Genomic DNA, 22642 nt, shown 5'->3' on the forward strand with positions numbered 1-22642 from the left:
CCGGCTCCTCCACTTCCAACCCAGCTCCCTGCTGGTGCGCTTGGGAAGGCAGCAGATGAACGCCCAGGTCCTTGGGTCCCTACCACCCACGTGGAAGACCCAGATGTGAGTCCTGGATCCACTTGGGTCTGAGACGTCTCCCCACTCTCCCCTGGCGTCAGGAACACACACACAGAGGCGCCGCGCTCCTGGCGAGCCTCCCCGTGCCCACAGTTGGTCCCAGCTGCAAATCAGAGCTGAGACCCCCTGTGCTCCTGTCCCTCCCCATCACTGCCCCGTCACAAAGCAGGCAGCCCGGGACCCTGTGGTCAGGGACACCCTGTCCTCTCCGCTGCTCCAGCCCCATCCGCGTCCCTTCGTTCAGCCACTCCAACTCGGCTCCCTCATCCCCCCCCCCCCCCCCCCCCGTAAAACCCCAGCCCCACCCCGGAGCACGGGCTCCTCCCCTCTGAGGCCGCGCCCCGGTGAACTTTGGCTCGGCGTGGTCTTGGTTGCTGAAAGCCGTTAGCCAGATGCAGACTCTGGTTCCTGGCTCTGGCCTGATCCAGCCGTCCCTGTGGGCATCTGGAGAGTGACCCCAGTGGGTGGGCCATCTTCCTCTTTCTGCCTTTCAAATAACTAAACAGATCTTAGAAAAACAAAACCTGGCCGGGGCAGGCAGGCCCGGGGTCCCCTCTCGGTTACTCCATAAAGCTCGCGGTTGGAACCGCTCCCTGCCACCCGCAGCCTCCCCCTTCCTGGGACAAGGGCAGCTGGCCGGTGGGTCAGACGCCCTGGTGCTTCCTCCAGGGTCTCTCTCCCCAGCCGTTGTTCTGGCGAAGCGGAGTTCAGACTGGATCCGTCCCTGTTGCGACTGTCCTTACCCTGCTGATTAGCGTGGGATTTGCCTGTCTTTGACACCTGAGCCGGGATCCAGACTCCGTGGAGAGAACAGTGAACTCACGTGGCCAACGCCCTTCTTGCAGTCAGTGAGCTGCAGGAAACTCCTGGCGAAGTGCGGGGAGGGAGGGAGAGATCTTACATCCGCTGGTTCACTTCCCAAATGGCCACAATGGCCACGCTGCAGCCAGGAGCCAGGAGCTTCCTCCGGGTCTCCCACGCGGGTGCAGGGGCCCGAGCACCTGGGCCGTCCTCCACTGCTTTCCCAGACCATAGCAGGGAGCTGGATCGGAAGTGGAGCAGCTTGGACTTGAACCGGTGCCCATGTGGGATGGATGCCAGCGCTGTAGGCCGGGGCTTTAGCCCACTGCGCCACAGCGCTGGCCCCGGGTCAATCCTTTAATGCAGTCTTGGAAGACCAAAATGACCGGCACATTATCTACAGTGAGCCGGCATCCGAGTGTAGTCACAGCAGGCCCCGGCGACACTGTTCAAGGTTGGCGCAGGAGAGGGTGAAAGTGGAGCTCCCGGACGGCGGGTTCAGGAGCCCACCTTCTGGTCTCAGCCCGGCCCCTCGCCTGGGAGGGACGCCGGGCCTGGCGGTAGCCGGCTGGGGCGCAACAGCCCCGCAGGGCCCTTTCGTCCAAGGCTTTGGCCGCGGCCCGCAGCCTTGCCGGGCGCTGTGGGTGTGCAGGAGGCCCGCTTTGCGCCCACGCTGCGTGGGAGGCGACCGACAGAGGCCGAGGCACGGCGCTCGGGGCAGCTTGGGTGGCGGAGAGGTTTATCGGGGGACCCAGGAGCCCGGGAGAGGGTGGGGTGTGCTGTGGCCCGAGGGACCAGGGGCTGGGTCCTGGGCTGCGCTGGGTGGGGAACAGAGCATGGAGGAGGGTGGGCTGAGGCAGCGTTGCGGAGCACCGGGTTCTGCGTCCCTGCAGCAGCGCGGGTTCGAGTCCCGGCTGCTCCACTTCCGGCCGGCTCCCCGCTAACGGCCCGGGAAGGCGGCGGACCCCGCCGCCCACGTGGGAGGCCCGGCTGGAGCTCCTGGGCCCGAGCAGCTCCGCGTCCTCCCTGGTCACTGCGGCCTTGGGCGGGCAGCACGAGTGGCCCTCTCGGGGCGGGGCGGGCCGCCAAGGACACGCTCAAGCGCTGCAGGCCTGGCAGGGGCCGGAGCCTGGGGGCCCGTGCGGCCGGCGTGACTAGGGGTCTGTCCGAGGGGCGCCGCTGCGGTGCAGGGGTTGGAGGGGTCCGGCGCGCACCGCGCCCTTCGTTTAGGGGGCCGGCCCCCCGGCGAGCGGCCTCCGCCCAGTGTTTGAGTAAAACTTCACTCCCTAAAACCTCCCCTTGAAACGCAGACGCCCACCGCAAACATGGCTCCCGGGGCCGTCCACCAGCGCCGTGCTGCCCCCTTTCACGACAGACCAGGACTCCTTTACGGCCACGCCCCCACGGCCTCCGGGGTCGCGCAGGCGCAGTTGCGTAGCCGCGTCTGCGTGCCTGGATTCCCTCAGGTTGCGGGGCTCCCGGGTGCGTGGGCGGCCTGGGCGGGGCGGGAGCTCGCGGCTGGGGTCTTACCCCGAGTTGCACGTGGTTTTTTAGGGGAAGAGAGGGCTGCGCCTGGACCCCCAGAAGGGACACTGACGGTGGACGCGTCTCCCGCACAGGCCCGCGGGGGGCCCGGCTCTGCGGCGCGCCCTCCCGGGCCACACTTTTTTTTTTTTTTGACAGGCAGAGTGGACAGTGAGAGACAGAGAGAAAGGTCTTCCTTTGCCGTTGGTTCACCCTCCAATGGCCGCCGCGGCCGGCGCACTGCGCTGATCTGAAGGCAGGAGCCAGGTGCTTCTCCTGGTCCCCCATGGGGTGCAGGGCCCAAGCACCTGGGCCATCCTCCACTGCACTCCCGGGCCACAGCAGAGGGCTGGCCTGGAAGAGGGGCAGCCGGGACAGAATCCGGCGCCCCGACCGGGACTAGAACCCAGTGTGCTGGCACCGCAAGGCAGAGGATTAGCCTAGTGAGCCGCGGCGCCGGCCGCGGGCCACACTTTTAAGATCCTCCGTCGCTGGCTCGTTTTCCGGGGCCTGCCCCGCAGCCAGAACTCCGGGCCTCCCGCGTGGGTGGCGGGGGCGCAGGCACTCGGCCATCGGCTGCCTCCGGCTGCAGCAATGAAGCCGGCCCAGGCGGCTATAGATGTACCCAGAGCAAGGAACCCCCTACTGCGTCGGGAAGATGACCGGCTGCCTGGGAGGGGAGGTGGCCAGGGCCGGGTCTGCGGCAAGGCCATGCTGTCATCCGACCCCCAGGCAGGGAGGGAGGGACCCACGCGGCCTGCACTTGGGCTGAGCCTGGGCTGTCACTGCAGTCCCCAGACCCGGAGCGCAACGCAGCTAAGGCCGTCCCTGGTCTCTGCTCCAGGGTCCAGGAGCTTCCTGTGGGTCTCCCACGCAGGTGCAGGGCCCAAGCACTTGGGCCATCCTCCACTGCTTTCCCAGGCCACAGCAGAGCTGGACCCGAAGTGGAGCAGCCGGGACTCGAACCTACGGGATGCCAGCGCCACAGGCGGCGGCTGCACCTGCTCTGCCACAGCGCCGGCCCCGGGTCTGTAATTTGGCGACTCTGACAGAGCTTCATGAAAGGCTGGCGCTCAGACCGACTCATCCCATTCTTGGCTCACAAAGATGCGACTGCCGCTCTGATTGGCTAGCAAGCCGCAGGATGAAGTCTACAGGTGGGCACGTGTGACTGGATCGCCAGGACAAAGGGGTTTGTGGGACTTGTGACAAGTTTCAAGTCTGGCCCGAGTCACTGCACGAGGACCATCAGGCAGCCCTAACACACGCACGTGGAATCTAGACAGGGAGACTCCAAGCTGTGACGAGAAAGAACGAACGTGAGCCCGACTTCCAGCTGCTGCCTGCACCGCCAGCCTCCCCTGAGGGCGCAGGGGCGAGTCCCACCGCTCTGCCTCCGACCCGGCTCCCTGCAGTGTGCCTGGGGACACTGGAGATGGCCCAAGCATCTGGCCCTCGCCAGGGGACGAGTGCCAGGTACCCGGCCACGTGGCTGTTTCGGGAGTGAACCCGCGGGTGGAAGATGCCTTCCTCACTCTGCCTCTCAAGTTTTGAAAGGTAGAGTATCTTCCTCAGCTGGCTCACTCCCCAAATGGCAGCAGCACGGGCCAGCGCAAAGCCAGGAGCTCCACACGGCTCTCCCACGTGGGTGCCGGGCCCTACCACTTTGGCCATCGTCTGCTGCTTCCCCGGCGGCATTAGCAGGGAGCTGGATAGGCGGCAGTGGAGCAGCCGGGACTCAAACCAGCACTCCTTACCGGCAGAGGCTTAGCCCAGTGTCACACCAGCCCCAATATGTACTAAGCAGTTTTTCTTGTGTATCTTCAATTTTTAAAAATATCTGAAAGGCAGAATCAGAGACAGAGGTCTTCCATCGCTAGTTCACCCCCCAAATGGCCGCCAGGGGCTCCATCTGGGCCTCCCACATGGACGGCAGGCAGCCAGCACTCCGGCCGCCCTCCGACGCGCTCCCAGGATGAAGTGGAGCAGCCGGGACTCAACACCAGCACTCACGTGGGCCGCCGGTCTAACAGGGTGTCTTCACGTACTGCATTACAGAGCTGACTGCAAGCCTCAAAAAGTGTGTAGACAATTATTTTGGTGTGAAGTTTCTGAAATCCAATACACGTTTCCACCAACTTTTTGAAGATACCGCCTGCGCATCCATTTCAAAAACAACTTCGGCACTGCAGCACTCGTGTTTTTGAGGGGCAGATGGAGCGTGCACCCGTGTGCTGGGTCACTACCCGGAGGCCTGCAGGAGCTCAACCGGCCCCCTGGAGCGGCGGACCCCCACCCACCGAGCCGTCGGCAGGAGGCTGGAACTCCCCGGGGCGCCCACCCCAGTGACCGTGTGGGAACTCCTTTCCCGTGACTGTAGGTGAACTTGCAGGGGCGTGCATGACAGCGCTCCTCTGCAGCAGGGAGGCGGCCCCACTTCTGCCTGCTCATCTGTGTCCCACGTAAATTGTGACCATTTAGAAAGAAAACCGCCCCCGGCCTGCAGAGGCGGGATCCTGGGGGGGGGGGGGAAGCAGGTCAGGCCGTAGGCCGTGGTCTGGGGGTGCCATTCACTCCGCTCCCCGCACCTCAGACGTCCCGCTGGCTGCACCCGCCCCACCACTCCCATCACTCCCGCCCCACAGACGCGAGCGCCGGCCGTCCCCAGCGGTGCCTGGGCCCGCAGCTTCCTCCTTGGCCCTGGAGAATGCCCGCACGCCCACGCTCTCCCTCGACTCTCACCACCTAACGGCCACCAGCCAGCAGGAAGCACGGAGCCCCGCGGACCGGCACTGGGCTCCAGCTGCGGGTCCTAACCCGGGAGCCGTGCACGGAGGGTCCCGGGGTCGGCTCCCGCGCGGTGAGCACGCACTGGCCCCACAGGGGCTGAGGCGGCCAGGGCTGGAGCGCTGAGGGCCAGAGACCTTGCACTTCCGGCCTCCGTAGGACGCGGGCCACCCACGAGGGCTCCTCACAGACCACTTACCGGACAGCACCGGGCGGGGCACTTCTCACGCGCGCTCTGGCGGACTCGGGCTCCCAGAGGGCAGGGCCGGGACCGCGGCGCCCGCCCGGGACGGTAGGACCGCACCACGCGCGCTCCCGTGTTCAAGCCATGAATACTTTATTAACACGGTGGGATTTCTCAACACGGTAGGGTTCTGACCTCAAGGACTGCTCACGTCTGCTACGGAAACACTTGGCGCTGGACAGCACGCGGAGCTGGCGGGACAGGCAGGGCCCACGCAGCTTCACCCTCGCCCACCCCTGCCCCGACGGCGAGCACAGGGCAGCGAGTGGAGATGGTCGTCCACGCACACGCAGAGGGGGACAGCGGCCGAGGACCCCAGGGAACTCACGTTTACAAAATACATCTCTCCTCCTTTGGTCTCACAGAAGTGACAGCCCCCGGGCCAGCGGCCGCCGCCCCCGAGGACTCCCACCCCGGGGCTCCCGCGCGCGGCCCCGAAGTTCCAGGGAGCTCGCGGGTCTCGCGAGAGCGACGAGGCAGCCGCCACTCGGAACCACCACCCACGGCCCGGCCCGGCCGCCACCCCCGCGGGCGAGGGCGCTTTCCCAACAATAAACACAGCTACCTCCCCCGACACGGAAACGCCGCACAGGCGGAAACTCGTCTTGAGGTCACAACCGCAGACCACGCAGAAACGGAGCGAAAGTGAGGACAGAGTAGACAGGAAAAGAGAAAAACGAAGGCGCTCTGGCTTCAGCTTCTCCGGGTGTCAGCCATCTCCAGACCCGACCACGTCCGCGGCTGCACACCTAGGACGCAAACGGAGAGCCCGCGTCAGGGGCGCGCGCCGCCCAGCAGGATCGGGGGTCGCCCACGGGCTCCACCCGCCCACCACCCGCCCACCACCCGCGGCCGGGGCCCCCGAGGAGCGACTTCCGGCCATCACCCCAGGGCCCCGGGGAGCAACTTCCGGTCACTACCCGCGGCCCCGGGCCCCGAGGAGCGACTTCCGGTCACCACCCCGCGGCCCCGGGCCCCACGGCCGCCACTTCCGGTCACCACCCCGCGGCCGGGGCCCCCGAGGAGCGACTTCCGGTCACCACCCGCGGCCGGGGCCCCCGAGGAGCGACTTCCGGCCATCACCCCAGGGCCCCGGGGAGCAACTTCCGGTCACTACCCGCGGCCCCGGGCCCCGAGGAGCGACTTCCGGTCACCACCCCGCGGCCCCGGGCCCCCGAGGAGCGACTTCCGGTCACCACCCGCGGCCCCAGACCCCACGGCCGCCACTTCCGGCCACCACCCGCGGCCACGGCCCCCACGGCCGCCACTTCCGGCCCCCACCCGCGGCCCCGGCCCCCACGGCCGCCACTTCCGGCCCCCACCCGCGGCCCCGGCCCCCGCCCCGCCTCACCGCGCCGCGCTCACGACGACTCGCTCCGCTCTATCCGCCGCACCAGCTCCACCAGCATCTCGGCCATCTTGGCCGCCTCGCGCGCCTTCTCGTCGGCCCTGTCGGGCCTGGCCGCGCCGCCGGCGCCCGGCAGGTGGTTCAGGGCGCTCTCCTCCGACGCCTCCACCTGCGTCTTGATCTGGATGAGCAGATTGTCCATCTCCCACAGCTTGCCGCGGTTCCGCAGGGGCGCGCGCCCGTGCTCGCGGCGCAGCGCCGCGATGTCCTCGCGCATCTCGTGGATGACCGGCAGCAGGAACTGCTCGAAGTCCTCCTCCGGCTGCAGCACCGCCACCTCCTCGGGCTCCGCCAGCTCCACCGCGTCCAGGGGCCGCATCGTCTGCTGCGGAGAGAGAACGGACACGCTACGCGGGCAGCCCGGCGCCGCACGCCTCCGGGAAACTTCCACCCGTCTCAACTTTCCTCCTCACACACGCCACGGAGACGAGCGACTTACGAGCAGAGAAACGGCGAACAAAATGGAGCCCGGCCGTCAACCAGCGCTCTGCGCTCGCGGCGGCTTTCACGACACCGCGTGCCGCTTTACGGTCCGGTCGGGCCGCGGGCGCGCGCACGTCCTACGGGCCGCCGCCGCCGCCGCGTTCCGCCGCGGCCGCGCGCGCGCCGCCTCCGTGGCCTGCTGGGCGGCCGCGCTCCCGCCGCTTGTCGTGGGCACTTAAGGGAGCGTCCGCCTCCGTCCGTTTCTGGACACGCGCGAGGCGCGCCCGGGGCGTCCTGCTGGGTCTCCGCACGGGGAGGTCCCGAGGCTCGCGCCTCGCTGGTCTTCGTTAGCAGGCGCCCTAAAATGCAGACGGACTCGAGAGGCAGGTGTAGAGAGCCCCCGTCCGCTGGGTCGCTCCCCGCGTGCTGCGGCAGCTCCGCCCGGGTCTCCCGCGCAGGTGCGGGCCCGAGCACGCGGGCCGTCCCGCGCTGCTCTCCCGGGCCGTGAGCAGGGCGCTGCGCCGGGACCCGAACCAGCGCCCACGCGGGACGCCGGCGCTGCAGGCTCTACCGCCCCAGTGCCTGTTTCCAAGGCCAGAAAGGAGTCCGGCCCGCGCGACGTCGGAGCTGGACAGCCCGGGGGCTGGCGAGCAGGGCTCCGCCGCGCGGGAGGGAGCCCACCCGGTGTGGCCGTCCAAACGGGTGCCAGCCCTTCCCCCGTCCCGGGGTTGTCTGGGCGGCTGGTCCCGGGTCGTCCCGAGTGAGCGGCAGGCTCCCCCTGGGCCCTGCTCTGGCCGTGGCCGGTCCTTGTCCCTGGTCAGTTCCCTGGTCAGTTGTCCCTGGTCAGTTCTGGCCGTCCTTGGCCCTGGTCAGTTGTCCCTGGTCAGTTCTGGCCGTCCTTGGCCCTGGCCAGTTCCCTGGTCAGTGCTGGCAGCTTGGCCCTGAGCGGTTACCAGCGAGTTCTTGCCTCAGGCCCTTTGGCCAATACGGCTTTCCTCTGTGCGCACCCAGAATGGTCCAGGAGTGGGCTCGCCTGTGGTTCCCTGGGTGGGGGTGTACATGTTTATTTTCTTCTTTAAGGTTTATTTATATAGTTTGAAAACCAGAGTTAGAGAGAGAGGGAGAGAGTGAGGTCTTCCATCTGCTGGTTCACTCCCCAGATGGCCGCCACGGCCAGCACTGGGCCAGGCCACAGCCGGGTCCCCCGCGGGGGTAGCAGGGGCCCAGACGCTTGACCGGTCTTTCACTGCTTTTCCCAGGCCATTAATAGGGCGCTGGCCCCCGACCTTGCGTGATGAGGACGTGAGAGCCGGGGCGCCAGCCCCCTCCCCTTACGTCTGGCTGCCCGGCCCCTCCTGCCGGTTAAAGTGGGTTATAACCCAACGTGTCAGGAGCCCCCACGCCCCAGGGCGCCTGGCCGGGCTCCCTCCGGAGCCGCCGCCGACCCAACGCTCACTTGCAGGAGCGCAAAACTGCAGCCACTTGGGACGGCGCTTGGACAGCTTCTCGCACAAAACCCGCACCCAGCATGCAGCCGTCCGCCCTCGGTGTCTATCCAAACGCGAGGAAAACGGTGCACAAAACCTCGCGGGCGCTGTGGGCCTCCAGAGCTTTGCTCACGGTGGCCCCGCTGTCCTTCCCCCGCGGGCCGGCCGCAGGGGAACGGTGTTCAGTGTGAAGACGGGCCCCCCAAGCCTCGCACAGCCCGGAGCAGCTTAGCTACTGTATGGTTTCAGGTGGACCACGGTCTGGGAAGGGCAAGACCAGGGGCACGGCGACACGAGGGGCGGTCCTGTGGGGAGGGCGGTGGGTCTGCCCTGGTTGAGACTGCTGGGGGAGACGTGGCCAAACCCACAGAACGTGGGACGCCACGTGACCCTCCCGTCAGCCAGACGTCAGGTGAGCATGCGGCGTCTGTGTAGCCTCCCTGATTGGCAGGAATGCGATGGAGGTGCTGTGGCTGTGGGGGTGGGGTGTCCAGGAGTTCTCTGCACTTGCTGGGACCTCACAAGGCCACCTCACAAGGGAGAACAATGGTTCCCACCAAGTGGGGGAGCCGGGAAACTGCCTCGGGCTGGAGCTGGGGCCCAGCGGGTTAAGCCTCGGCCTGCAGTGCCGGCCACCCACGTGGGCTCCAGTTTGAGTCCCGGCTGCCCCACCTCCAAGCCAGCTCCCTGCTTGTGGGGAACAATCCGGACTAGACTGAGTTACTGGAATTAAGACTTATTCTATGCATCTGCTCTCCCACAATATGGCGCTGGGAGAGGAGAAAACAGCTTCCGCACAGCTGCCTCCAGTTCAACTGATAAACTGTAGGACTTGCTCCTGATTGGAGGAGAGCAGCGTACTCGGCGTGTGGGCAGCCGAGTTGGGATTGGCGGAGGAGGACTATAAAGGAGGAGAGAGACGGCATGCACCAGGAACATCTATGGGGAACATCTAAGGGAACCTGTGCAGCCCCCGAGAAACCCGGCCGGCGGTGTGCCGCTCCCCTGCGGAAGTGGGGAATGTGGCCAGGGGGAACTGCCCTTCCACGGAGGTGGAAGGGATAGTAGCCAACCCGGGAAGAACCAGCAGCAAACCCGGGGAGGGCCGAGCAGACGAAAGAACAGCGCAGGGTCCTGTGTCGTTCCTCCACGAAGACGGGGAGCGACATAATGGTGCCGTGACTCGGATATGAAGCCTAGGCAGGGCTTAGTGTCGTTCCTCCACGAAGAGGGGGAGCGACACCTGCTAATGCACCTGGCAAAGCAGCAGAAAAGGCCCCAGTTCTTGGGCCCCTGCACCCACATGGGAGACACGGCTGCAGCTCCTGGCTCCCGGCTTTGGCCTGGCTCAACCTTTTTTTTTTTTTTTTTTTTTGACAGGCAGAGTGGACAGTGAGAGAGAGACAGAGAGAAAGGTCTTCCTTTGCCGTTGGTTCACCCTCCAATGGCTGCCGTGGCCGGCGCACTGCGCTGATCCGATGGCAGGAGCCAGGTGCCTCTTCTGGTCTCCCATGGGGTGCAGGGCCCAAGCACTTGGGCCATCCTCCACTGCACTCCCGGGCCACAGCAGAGAGCTGGCCTGGAAGAGGGGCAACCGGGACAGAATCCGGCGCCCTGACCGGGACTAGAACCCGGTGTACCAGGACTAGAACCCGGTGTGCCGGCACCGATTAGCCTATTGAGCCATGGCGCCGGCCCTTGGCTCAACCTTGACTGTTGCGGCCATTTTGGGAGTGAACCAGCACTGGATGGAAACGTCCCCCCCCACCCCCCCCATAACTCAGCCTCTCAAATAATTTTTTTAAAGATTTATTTATTTGAGAAGCAGAGTTACAGAGAGAAAGAGAGGTCTTCCATCTGCTGGTTCACTCCGCAGATGGCCAAAATGGCCAGAGCTGGGCGGATCTAAAGCCAGGAGCCAGGAGCTTCTTCCGGGTCTCCCACATGGGTGCAGGGGCCCAAGGACTAGCATGAACCAGGGCACATGCACGACCGTGTACACTCTGCACACGTGCCTGGTTTTTCTGGGTTAGACGCCTGCAACAGACCAGCTGTGAACAGCCTGCCTGCCTTTACCTTCAGAAGGTCGGGCTGTCTTCCATGGCTTGTTTTCCACACTAACACGTAATCACCCTCCCCCCAACGCACACGGCTAAAAATACTACAGAGAGGGCCATGGGCCTTCCATCCACTGGTTCGCTCCCCAGATGGCCACAAGGGCCAGGCTGGGCCAGTGGCTGACCCCTGCACCCCACAGGGCAGCCTACCGCTTGAGCCCCACTTTCCAAACCGCAGAACGTGCTGCCCGGCGGGGGCCAAACCCCCTCCCCCAGGAGGTTCGACTCCTACTTTGTCCCTCCCAGGGACGCTCCCTCCCTCCTTGTATCTCATAGGTGTGATTTTTTTTTCTTTTTTACAAAAAGGTTTACTATCTGAAAGGCAGAGTTGGACTCTCCCGTCTGCTGGGCCAGTCTGAGCCAGGACCCAGGGGCTCCGCCGAGTCTCTCACGTGGGGGACCGGGCCGAGGCGTCCCTGCCGCCTTCCCGGGTGCAGCAGCGGAGGCCGGCTGGCTGCGGCGGTGCTGGCGCGGGAGCTGGCGCCACAGCGTGATGGAGCCCCCACACTCGACAAGTCATCTTTCCAATTGCACAATCCCGTGTCTTGCAGTATATTTCCAATGCTGTGCTGTGGGGAGCAACCCGGACTAGACTGAGTTACTGGAATTAACTTATTCTATGCATCTGCTCTCCCACAATATGGCGCTGGGAGAGGAGAAAACAGCTTCTACGCAGCTGCCTCCAGTTCAACCAATAAACTGTAGGACCTACTCCTGATTAGAGGAGAGCAGCGTACTCGGCGTGTGGGCAGCCGAGTTAGGATTGGCGGAGGAGGACTATAAAGGAGGAGAGAGACGGCATGCACCAGGAACATCTAAGGGGAACATCTAGCTGAAGGAACGCCTGTGCAGCCCCCGAGAGAGCCGGCCGGCGGTGTGCCGCTCCCCCGCGGAAGTGGGGAATGTGGCCAGGGGGAACTGCCCTTCCACGGAGGTGGAAGGGACAGTAGCCAACCCGGGAAGAACCAGCAGCAAACCCGGGAAGGGCCGAGCAGTCGAAAGAACAGCGCAGGGTCCTGTGTCGTTCCTCCACGAAGAGGGGGAGCGACATAATGGTGCCGTGACTCGGATATGAAGCCTAGGCAGGGCTTAGTGTCGTTCCTCCACGAAGAGGGGGAGCGACACTGTGCGACCATTACCACTAATTCCCCAAGTGTTTTTTTTTTTAATAAGAGCCCTTTAAATTTTTCTTCACTTTTTAAAAAAAAATTTATTTATTTATTTATTATTTGAAAGGCAGAGCTACAGAGAGGCAGAGAGAGAGAGAGAGAGAGAGAGAGAGAGGTCTTCCATCAGCTGGTTCACTCCCCAGATGGCCAAAATGGCCAGAGCTGAGCTGACCCGAAGCCAGGAGCTTCCTCCTGGTCTCCCATGTGGGTGCAGGGCCCAAGGACTTGGGCCATCTTCTACTGCTTTCCCAGGCCACAGCAGAGCTGCACCGGAAGTGGAGCAGCCGAGACTGGAACCGGCGCCCATATGGGATGCCGGCGCTGCAGGCGGCGGCTTTACCAGTTACACCACAGCGTCGCCCCCACAGTTTTGCTACCCCCAAATCAAACTCCCTGTCAGCTGCCACCCCAGCCCGTGGGACCTGCTTCTGTCTAGGTTTGCCTGCTGTGCCCTCCCCAGACTGAAGGGGGCTCCTACCGCACGTGGCCGCCTGTGTCTGACTTCCTTCAGTGTAAGACTTCCGAGGGGCCCTCGCCCTAGGTTTAGAATTTCCCTCCTCAGAGCTCAGCAGTGGTGAGCAGTGGGGCTGGCAGCTCGACTGATGAGAGCCCCCGGGGTTGCAGCCCCGGCTCCAGCTCCCTTGGGGGGCCGTGGTGATGGCCACCCACCCGGGAGACCTGCATTCAGTGGCCAGAGCGCCTGGCTTAGCCCTGGACACCTGGGGAGTGACCCAGCAGACGGGAGCTTGCTTTATGTCTCCCAGCTAAAAAGCAGGGCCTGCGAGGGTTGAGTGACAGCCCATCTGACGGACAGGTGCCCTTTGGTCCCGGACATCTGGCCTGCTTCCTCCTTCTGGCTTCTGTGAACAGTGCCGTGGATGTGGGTGCCCAGGTTTCCGTGTGAACGGATGTTTTAGTTTCGTGGGTGTTAACCTTGGAGCTCCCACTTCGTCGCGGTTAGTAACGCTGGCGCGGAATCTCCCCGTGCCCCTGCTGCGTGGGCCCGGATCCCCGCTAGGCAGGTGGTGTCCCGGGAGGGAGGGAGGCTGGCATGGGGACCCCGGCTTGTTCAGTGGCCACAGCCAAGCCCCCTTGCAGGAGTACCACAAGCAGCCGCACACAGCAGGTGTGCAGCCGCCGCCGGGGACCTGGCAGGGCCCAGAGGGCAGGTGCATTTTGGCCCTGCTGTGGGTCGTTTGCTTTGCACGTGGTGAAACTCCCGGGTTTGGCTTCTGTCAAGGAAGAAGCCTGGGCCGGAGAATGTCTGAGAACAGAGGGCAGCGGCAGGCGGCTCCCTGTGGGGGAGAGCCCGATCCTGTCAGGTTTCGTGTTTATTATAAAATAGGAGAGAACTCCTACTGCAAACAGTCCTGGCCACCGCCCAGCGCCCCAGCCTGGCCCTGCCTGGGTCTGTCCCGCTTCCTGGAGTCCCCAGGTGCAGCCCCAGGCCCGCCGCACCTGCCAGGGCTCACTGCTGTCGGAAGTGAACGAAGAACGTCCGGATTTCCTTGGGGTGGACGGTGACCAGGGGTCCTCCCGGTGGCCTCGGGGGAGAGGCGGGGCGGCCTGGGGAGCACAGGGGGCTGTCCGGCACCACCCCTCGGTGCTGCCTTCTTCCCCCCATTCCCTAGCCCCCAGTGTGCCGTGGCTTCCACCAGGATGGCTCTCGGCTACAAGGGCGCCTTTGCGTTGCCACGGTCCCCCGAGGCCCGGCCTGCCATGCGTGTTGTGAACAGGCTGGTCCTAGCCCTGTGCCTTGTTTTCCCATAGTGCCTGGCGCTTGGTCTGGGGGAGCTTCCTCATGGAGACATCTGGGAAAAGCTGCCCTTCCCCTCCCTAGGAGCCTCTGCACTCACACCCCAGGGCTTGGGCTTTGCCTTTGCAAGGAAGCCTGCTCACCCATCACCCACCCACTTCACCTGTCCTCCATCCACCACCCACCCATCCATCCACCACCCACCCATCCATCATCCATCCCTCCACCCATCATCCATCCCTCCACCCATCATCCATCCCTCCACCCATCCACCATCCACCCACCCACCCACCTACCCATCCACCCACCCATCCATCATCCATCCATCCACCACCCACCCACCCACCCATCCATCCACCCACCCACCCACCCACCTACCCATCCATGGCTCCTGCCTCCCTCTGTCCTCCATCTACCCCCGAACCTATCCATCATCCGTCCATCATCCACCCTCCCTCCACCACACTAGCATCCACTGTGTGTCCAGCCTGTGCTATGGACGGAGGAAGCGCCCAGGACAGAGGAAACACTTGGGGTCGGGAGAGCAATGGGGGCCCCTGCCCTAGCTGGGGGCTCAGGGGAGGCTTCCTGGGACACCTGATCACCAGCCGGGCCAGATGCGTGAAGCTGCCCAGGGCACGGTGCGTGGTGCAGAGTGGCTGACGTCAACAGGGTCCCGTCAGGACCTGGGACTCCCTTGAGGGTCAGAGCTGTCACTCGGGGCACGGGCAGGGCGTGCGGGCAGGGCGTGGACGCGTGCACACACACACGGACAGACACGCCTGCGTGGAGCCCTGCGTGTGCAGGCCCACACGGAGTCCCTCTTGAATGCTGGGGCAGACTTTGGGGCTGCAGATGCGGAACGGGAAAGCAGCACCCGAGGCCACAGAGGTGTGGGGGCGGGTGCTGGGTCGGGACCAGGTCTGTCAGCTCCGGGGCCTGGCTGGGACCCCGGGATGGGGGAGGGGCGGCTCTCAAACCTTGGCGGCGCCCAGGCTCCGTGTTCCAGCTCCAGCGGCTCAGCGCGTGCACGTCCCACGTCCCTGTGAGGGAGCGCTCCTCCACGGCCTCCACGGGCCCCAGCCCCCGCAGCACAGCCTGCAGGGGCAGAACCGAGGCAGGGCACGGCTGCGCTGTGCGGCAGTGGGCGCCACGCCACAGACTGGGCGTCCTCGGGGCCCCTGGCCTGCCCCACAGAACTCTCACAGCAGGTCTGCAAGGCCCATTTCACAGACGGGAAAACCAAGGCCGGGCCGGGTAAGCAGAGGGCAGCCGCTGAGAGCTGCCTGCCCCACAGGGACCCCCTCCCCGCAAGCAGGCTCCCAGGCTCCCTTGCAGCTAGGGGAGCGCCGGGGCGGGTCCCGGAGAGGGCAAGGCCCTGTGTGCTGCCCCTCCGCTCCGCCCAGGGCACTAAGGACCTCGTGCCTGCTCCCATTTCCCAGGCGAGGCCACGGAGGCACGTGCACGCCGAGCCTGGGCCGCCCACGTTGGTCCTTGAGGAAGCGGCAGGAGCGCCCGTTTCGTCCTCTGTTCGAAGAGTTTCACCACGAGGAGTGAGAAGGCTCAGACCCAGGCCCGTGGCCGCAACCCGCAAACCCACCAGGCCGGGAGGCAGGGCGGGCAGGCAGCCCCGTGCTCCCTGTGCGAATTCTCCCTCCCAGGGCCCAGCCGAGGTTTTCACCCACGAGGTTCAAGTCCCTGATGCGGGTGGCCCTGGGGCTCTGAGCAGGGGTCGGGCGCGGGTGCTCCCTGATGCGGGGGAAGCTCTGAGCAGGGGTCGGGGGCAGGTGCTCCCTGATGCGGGGGGGGGGCTCCCTGATGCGGGGGAGGGAGCTCTGAGCAGGGGTCAGGGGCGGGTGCTCCCTGATGCGCGCGCGGGGGGGCCTCTGAGCAGGGGTCGGGGGCGGGTGCTCCCTGATGCGGGTGGGCCTGGGGGGCTCTGAGCAGGGGTCGGGCGCGCGTGCTCCCTGATGCGCGGGGGGGTGGCTCTGAGCAGGGGTCGGGGGTGGGTGCTCCCTGATGCCGGGGTGGGGCTCTGAGCAGGGGTCGGGGGTGGGTACTCCCTGATGCAGGTGGGCCTGGGGGGCTCTGAGCAGGGGTCGGGCGCAGTTGCTCCCTGATGCCGGGGGGGGGGCTCTGAGCAGGGGTTGGGGGTGGGAGCTCCCTGATGCGGGTGGGCCTGGGGGGCTCTGAGCAGGGGTCCAGTGCGGGTGCTCCCTGATGTGGGGGGGGGCTCTGAGCAGGGGTCAAGGGTGGGTGGGGCCACTTTACCTCCAGGTTCACAGTCGCTGGCTGGGACAGGACCGGGTCCTCTCCAACCTCATACGGGTGGTAGAGCCGCAGCAGGACGCGGCGGAGGTCTGCCCGGGGCTCCCCTGGATGGCCGTGCGCACAGAAAGGGGGAGGCGGTGAAGGCCCCAACATGCAGCCCCAGTGCCGCCCGCACTTCCCGCACCCTAGTCCATCAGCCCCGTGGCCCGAGTGTGACCTGGTCCCGGCTAGCACGTGGCAGCGCTGGCCAGGGATGGGGAGGCCTGGGTCGTGAGAGGGGAGCCCTGGCAGATGGACTGAACTCTGTCCCCCCTACCCCGGGCTTGGGCCCCAGGCTGCATTGCACCTGCTTCCCGCCCACTTCCCAAGGTGCCGTGAGCAGGACCAGGGCTTTGCCAGCCTCCGGCTGCAGAATGGAACTCTGTCCTGCGTCAGCTGTCCAGCCGTGGAGAACTGACCAACACACCCGACCTCCTTGGGAGGCAGCCGCCGGCCCTACCAGACAGACAAGGAAGAGGCTCAGAGCAGGCCATTCCTTGCCCCGGGCTGCACAGCTGGTGGGCAGTACGCGGTGCGGGTGGGGGACTCCACCCCCGCAGGGGCTGACAGTCCTGGTCCACCTTGGCTGTTACAGGCCCCACTGAACCTGACCCCAACTCTCCGGCTCTGTCTGTCCCGCCCACCCACTTCCTGGAGCCCACCGGAGCCCAGCAGCGATGGAGGAAGCGGTGCTGACACAGCGCCCCCTGCAGGGGGCGGCGGGAACTGCTGCTGGGGCTCTTCCCTGGTGGCCAGGCCCCGGGGCTGACACGGTGCCCTCCTGTGCGTGTTACACGCAGGCACGGGCTCCTGCCCCAGCCCCGCCTACCTCAGTGCCTCTCCTTCCATTTTTCAGATGACAAGAGCGAGGCTCGGAGGGAAGCCTGCGTTAAACGCTGGGGGGAAGGCTCGGCTGACCTCCGTACTTGCTAAACCCTGGCGTGCAGAATCCTAGCTCTAGGCCGGCGCCGCGGCTCACTAGGCTAATCCTCCGCCTTGCGGTGCCGGCACACCGGGTTCTAGTCCCGGTTGGGGCCCTGGATTCTGTCCCGGTTGCCCCTCTTCCAGGCCAGCTCTCTGCTGTGGCCAGGGAATGCAGTGGAGGATGGCCCAAGTGCTTGGGCCCTGCACCCCATGGGAGACCAGGAGAAGCACCTGGCTCCTGCCATCGGATCAGTGCGGTGCGCCGGCCGTGGCGGCCATTGGAGGGTGAACCAACGGCAAAGGAAGACCTTTCTCTCTGTCTCTCTCTCTCTCACTATCCACTCTGCCTGTCAAAAAAAAAAAAAAAAAAAAAAAATCTTAGCTCTGCAGCTGCGCCCCGAAGTGACGGCATCCAACTCCCCAGGGCCTTCCCAACCCGGGGCGCGCGGCCAGCGCTTGGCGCAGCCGTTGAGGCCCACGCAGAGTCCTGGCTCCTGCACGCCAGTCCAGCTCCTGCTCAGGTGCACCCTGGGAGGCAGCTCATGGAGACCTGGATGGAGGTCCTGGCTCCCGGCTTTGGCCTGGCCCAGCCGCAGCAGTGGAGGGCATCTGGGGAGGTGCCAGCAGAGGGCAGCTCTGATAATCTTATCTGATAGGTAACTGCACAATCACAGTGAGAAACCCAAGAAACAAGGCTCAATGGGATCCCGGGCCCCACCGTGAGTTCTCAGACCCCCCACAGCAGTGGCCGCCTGACACCGCAGGCTGAGGTCTTAAGCTGCTGCCGCTGTCCGCCCACGCGCTGGGGGCTGGCCAAGCACCGCCCGGCCTCACCTTTGCCCAGACTGCGCAGGTGCGCACTGTGGTTGGAGCTGTAGCTCCAGCCGGGGATGCTCAGAGTCTGCAGGTGGAGGTTCGGGGGCAGCGTCACGGCCTCCTGCTGCCGGGCTCCAGGCGTCTTCGGCGCAGTCCCTGTAAGGCACAGAGCTGGGGGCTCGGGGGCCACACCCTGGCATTCAGAGCTCAGGTGCTCCCGCCGTCGCCCACCCCTCCCCGTGTGCAGTCCCCCAGCAGAAGGCCGGGCGCACCTGCTGGTCCCAGGGCCCAGCTCCCACTCCCGTGGCCGTCCCCAGGTCCTCCCCTGAGAGCCTGGCTCCTGTATGAGCAGCCGGCCAGAGCCGCTCCTGCTCAGATGGCCCGCGGGCCACTCCTTCCACCTCTGCACCTGCGCCCCAGGCTACCGCCTGATTGGTCCAGACACCAGCCACCTGACCTAAGCGGGGCCAATCGGAATCCTTCCCTGGGACTTCTGTGCTGGAGACCCGGAAGTCTGAGCCACAGTTCCCTGAGGGCGGCCCCGTTAGGACAGTGTGTGCGGAGAGGCGCAGTGGAGACCCCGTCAGCGATGTGGGCCCGAGGGCTCCCCCCACCGCCTGGAACTGAAGAGGCCAGTGAGGGGCCGGGCGGGGTGGAGCTGCAAATGGCCGCAGAGCTTTCTCAGAGCCCGCTACGCGTCCTCCAGCGAGGAAGGCCCAGGGCCACTCTGGGAGCAGAGCCTGACCCCACGAGGCAGCCAGGGGATCGGACGTGCGGGAGCAGGCGCACAGCAGTGGCCCTGGGAGACGCGAGCCAGCTCCGCACGTCTCGAGTGTCCCCAGGCTGGAAGCCGCCGCTCCAGGCAGAGACCCCGACCTGCCGTCCCTGACGCCTGGGCTCCTGCCTCGCGGCCTCACGGCCCCCGAGTGCTGGCTCTGAACACAGTCTCTCCCCCATCTGGGGCTGGGCAGGCTCAGGAGAGGGGCTGCAGACGGGCCTGTGGCCCGAGTGACAGCTCGCCGGCCTGCCGGTGCCCTGGTGGGCTCTGGCTCTCAAACCTCAGCTGAGCACATCCTAAGGGCACATTCTAATCACAACCCCACAGCCAGCAGAAAAAGGAAACCGTTTAAGGATGAACAAGGGGCTGGCCTTGCGGCTCAGTGAGCAGTGCCGACACCCTCCAGCCGAGTGCTGGTTTGAGTCCCGGCTGCTCTGCTTCCCACGCAGACCCTGCTACGGCCTGGGAAAGCAGCAGAAGGCGGCCCAAGCACCTGGCCCCTGCCCCTGCGTGGGAGACCCGGATGGAGCTCCCGGCTCCTGGCTTTGGCCTGGCCCAGTTCTGGCTGTTGCAGCCTCTGCGGAGGGAACCTGCAGATGGATTTATTCTCTCTCTCCTTCTCTCTCTCCCTCTCCCTCCCTCTCTCTCTCCCCCTCCCTCCCTCTCCTTCTCTCCTTCCCTCTGTTACTCCGCCTTTTAAATAAAACCCTATCTCCTGAGACCGTGACCACGTCTAAGGTTGCCCACGTCTGGTGTTCTAACAGAGAACCTTTACCGATCTCCGAAGCCTCAGGGCGGCAAAGCGCAGCCGCGGACAGCAAGCGCCCTCACCTGGTGACAGCGTGCCCAGCCTCAGACAAGCCAGCCTCCAGAGCCCCGCGCCCCAGGCAGGTGGTCGTCTAGTGGACACCTGTGTCCCGGGGCCGATGCTGGCGCCATGCCCAGCTCTGGCTCCTGAGCTAACGTGGACTCTGGGAGGCAGGGTTGCGGCCCCGCTTCCTGCCGCACACAGGGGAGACCTGGACTGAGCCCCGATCCTGGCTCAGGCCTCTGGCCCGGGGCAGCGGCAGCACCTACCCCGCGAGGGGGCGCCCGCGCCGGCCAGCTCTCCCAGCAGCACCACGGGCCTGTGCTGCAGCTCCAGGCCGCTCCTCTCGCGCAGGCGGGCGGTGACGGCCCAGGGCCCCAGCAGAAGCCACAGCACCGGGTGCACAACGGAGGTGTCGTTGAGCGTGAGGTTGTAGCCCAGGTCCCAGGCCAGGTTGTTCCATAGCCGCCGATGGAGCATGACCTGGGGGCAGAGGGCTGGGGCACGACCTGGGGCAGAGGGGCTGGGGCACGGCCTGGGGGCGGAGGGCTGGGGCACGACCTGGGGCAGAGAGGCTGGGGCACGGCCTGGGGGCAGAGGGGCTGGGGCATGGCCTGGGGGCGGAGGGCTGGGGCACGACCTGGGGGCGGAGGGGCTGGGGCACGGCCTGGGGGCGGAGGGCTGGGGCACGGCCTGGGGGGCAGAGGGGCTGGGGCACGGCCTGGGGGCAGAGGGGCTGGGGCACGACCTGGGGGGCAGAGGGGCTGGGGCACGGCCTGGGGGCAGAGGGGCTGGGGCATGACCTGGGGGGCAGAGGGGCTGGGGCACGGCCTGGGGGCAGAGGGCTGGGGCATGACCTGGGGGCGGAGGGCTGGGGCACGACCTGGGGCAGAGGGGCTGGGGCACGGCCTGGGGGCAGAGGGGCTGGGGCACGGCCTGGGGGCAGAGGGGCTGGGGCACGACCTGGGGGCAGAGGGGCTGGGGCACTGCCTGGGGGCGGAGGGCTGGGGCACGACCTGGGGGCAGAGGGGCTGGGGCACGGCCTGGGGGCAGAGGGGCTGGGGCACGGCCTCGGGGCAGAGGGGATGGAGCATGACGCGCCTTGCACCTGAGGTGCCGTAGGGGGGTGGTCACGTGTGGCTGCCCAGACCATGCCCCTCCTACCTCCACCTGCCCATTCCCCAGGCTGGCCACGCCGTGTGCCCGCTCGGACAGCAGCACGAGCCTGCTCCCGCTGTCCTGGATGAAGGCCGACTGCACCATAGGGTAGTAATTCTGCAGACAGATGCGGCGCCCAGTGGGCAGTCAGGTGGGGGGCGGGGCACCCTCCCCACACACACAGGGGCACCACGGGTGGGGGGCCAGCTCCCCAGGCCCTCCACGCCGACCCATCAATCCCCGGTCCCATCCTCTAATGAGAAACTGAGGCACAGAATCCAGGTCTCTCCCAAGTGGCAGCACTGGAATCCAGGCACCACACTGACCGGCCCCTTGTGGGCAGGCACACAGGCCAGGGGCTGTAGGAGGGGTCTCCCGGTGCCGCTGGCGGCGGGCCTACCCTGGCGATGGCGTTGCGCACGTGGGCGCGGTGGGGCCTCCGCTGCATCTGGTAGCCGTTGCTGTCCGCGTACAGGACCCGCCGGCTGTTCAGATCCGTGCTGGTCCGCAGCACCGCCTCGCGGTTCAGCTCCAAGGGCCCCACGCGGTACTCCTGCTCCACCCGCCGGCACAGCAGCTCCCCGGCCCCGCCCGGAGGCACGTGGGCGAGCCGTGAGTGGATCGCGTACGCGTGCTCCCGGGCTGTCGCGTTCCTGTAGGAGGACAGGGCGTCCACCTAGGGCGCAGAGCACAGGCCCCGTGCACCTGCTGCGCGCCCCGCGGAGTCACCTGTAGAAGTACTGTCGGATCTCCGTGCTGAGGTTTCCCGCCACCACCTCCAGCTCCACAGCCTCCCAGGCGGGCACGGCCGCGGCGCTGGGCGCGAACATGTAGTTGTCGGAGACCGGGCCCTTCCGCACGTCCCCGTTGACGTGGTACTCCAGAAACTCCTGCACCAGGCGCACAGTCCGGTTCCCGTGGCTGCCGCGGCAAGACAGGGGGCACCCATCACCTCCAGGGACGAGGTCTCAGCGGCGCTGCTCCTGTGGGCTGCGCCAGGCTCACAAGCCCCCTGCCCATCCCAGCGCCAGGAGTGCAGGAAGACGCTGCCCCCAGAGCCCAGGCAGCAGGCACGAGGCCTTGCGGCGAAGTACTCCGCGGCCGCCAGCAGGGGGCGCCACCATGCAGGCGGGCCTGCATTGTCCAGCCCAGCAGAGCTGCGCGAGTAAGACCAGGACACGGGGGTCTGCACTGTGGCCTAGCGAGGTAAGCCACGGCCTGCGGAGCCAGCGCCCACATGGGCACAGGTTGGAATCCCCACTGCTCCGTTTCCAAACCGGCTCCCTGCTAACGGGCCTGGGAAAGCAGCATAAGATGGCCTGGGTGCTTGGGCCCCTGCACCCACGGGGAGACCAGACGGAGCTATTGCAGCCATTTGGGGAGTGAACCACTGGACGGAAGATTCTCTGTCTCTGTCTCTTCCTCTCCCTATAACTCTGCCTCTCAGATAAACAAATCATTTTTTTAAAGCCCAGAACAAGAGGTGCTGTGCTGACTCGCAGCCGCCGGGCAGGGCCCAGGGTTTGCTGGTCGCGTGCCAGCTCTTCCTCTTACGCCACCTCAGACCCTGGCGTCCCGTGGAAAGCTCCCGCGGGGCCACGGAGAGAGCGACAGAACGGGAGAAAGGGTTGTAAGCCACACGTCTGACAAGGGACTGTGTCCTGAATATATAAAGAGCTCTGGCAGCTCTGTGATAAAAAGGCAACCCAACTTAAAACTGAGCAAAGATCTGAACAGGCATTTCCCCAAAGACGACACACAGCTGGCCACAAGCACATGAAAAGAAGCCAACGGTCAACAAGGACTGCAGGCCAGAACCAGGGGACACCGCCTCCCCCCATCAGAGTGGCTGGAGGCAGGGAGACAGGAAGTGGTAGTGCAGGGAGGGAGAGGTGGAGACAGGAAGTGGTAGTGCAGGGGAGGGGGGAAGAGACAGGAAGTGGTAGCGCAGGGGAGGGAGGGGAGGGGTGGAGACAGGAAGTGGTAGTGCAGGGGAGGGGGGAAGAGACAGG

General features: G+C 66.0%; 2 protein-coding genes across 5 annotated transcripts in view; both read right to left on the reverse strand.

Moving 5' to 3' along the window:
• Positions 1 to 5552: 5552 nt before the first annotated feature.
• LOC138848764 (MORF4 family-associated protein 1) lies at positions 5553 to 7384 on the reverse strand. The gene is made up of 3 exons (XM_070069559.2): positions 7324 to 7384; positions 6828 to 7209; positions 5553 to 6225 (listed from the first exon to the last, which is right to left on the reverse strand). Exon 2 carries the CDS (start codon positions 7201 to 7203, stop codon positions 6838 to 6840), a length of 366 nt encoding a protein of 121 aa, XP_069925660.1. The 5' UTR covers positions 7204 to 7209; positions 7324 to 7384; the 3' UTR covers positions 5553 to 6225; positions 6828 to 6837.
• Positions 7385 to 12095: 4711 nt separating this feature from the next.
• MAN2B2 (mannosidase alpha class 2B member 2) overlaps positions 12096 to 22642 on the reverse strand; it is a 30958-nt gene continuing 20411 nt past the window's right edge. For 3 of the 4 annotated variants that reach the window (XM_089326914.1, XM_089326913.1, XM_070069560.2), the window contains 9 exons: positions 21360 to 21551; positions 21031 to 21283; positions 20637 to 20747; positions 19742 to 19955; positions 17905 to 18042; positions 16108 to 16211; positions 14817 to 14934; positions 13539 to 13646; positions 12096 to 13375 (listed from right to left, as the gene is read on the reverse strand). In XM_089326914.1, the coding sequence (XP_089183040.1) occupies positions 13549 to 13646; positions 14817 to 14934; positions 16108 to 16211; positions 17905 to 18042; positions 19742 to 19955; positions 20637 to 20747; positions 21031 to 21283; positions 21360 to 21551 (1228 nt within the window). In that variant the 3' untranslated portion in view covers positions 12096 to 13375; positions 13539 to 13548. Of the gene's footprint in view, positions 13376 to 13396; positions 13647 to 14816; positions 14935 to 16107; positions 16212 to 17904; positions 18043 to 19741; positions 19956 to 20636; positions 20748 to 21030; positions 21284 to 21359; positions 21552 to 22642 lie in introns of those variants that run through there. The other variant, XM_070069562.2, reaches the window with a different exon arrangement.

This window comes from Oryctolagus cuniculus, chromosome 2 (assembly GCF_051225735.1).
Source record: "Oryctolagus cuniculus isolate XC-2025 breed Fujian yellow rabbit chromosome 2, ASM5122573v1, whole genome shotgun sequence".
NCBI classification, from domain to species: domain Eukaryota; kingdom Metazoa; phylum Chordata; class Mammalia; order Lagomorpha; family Leporidae; genus Oryctolagus; species Oryctolagus cuniculus.

Bases quoted from the DNA above. Each gene is read 5' to 3' on its own strand.
- LOC138848764 (XM_070069559.2), bottom strand. From the start codon at position 7,203: ATGCGGCCCCTGGACGCGGTGGAGCTGGCGGAGCCCGAGGAGGTGGCG.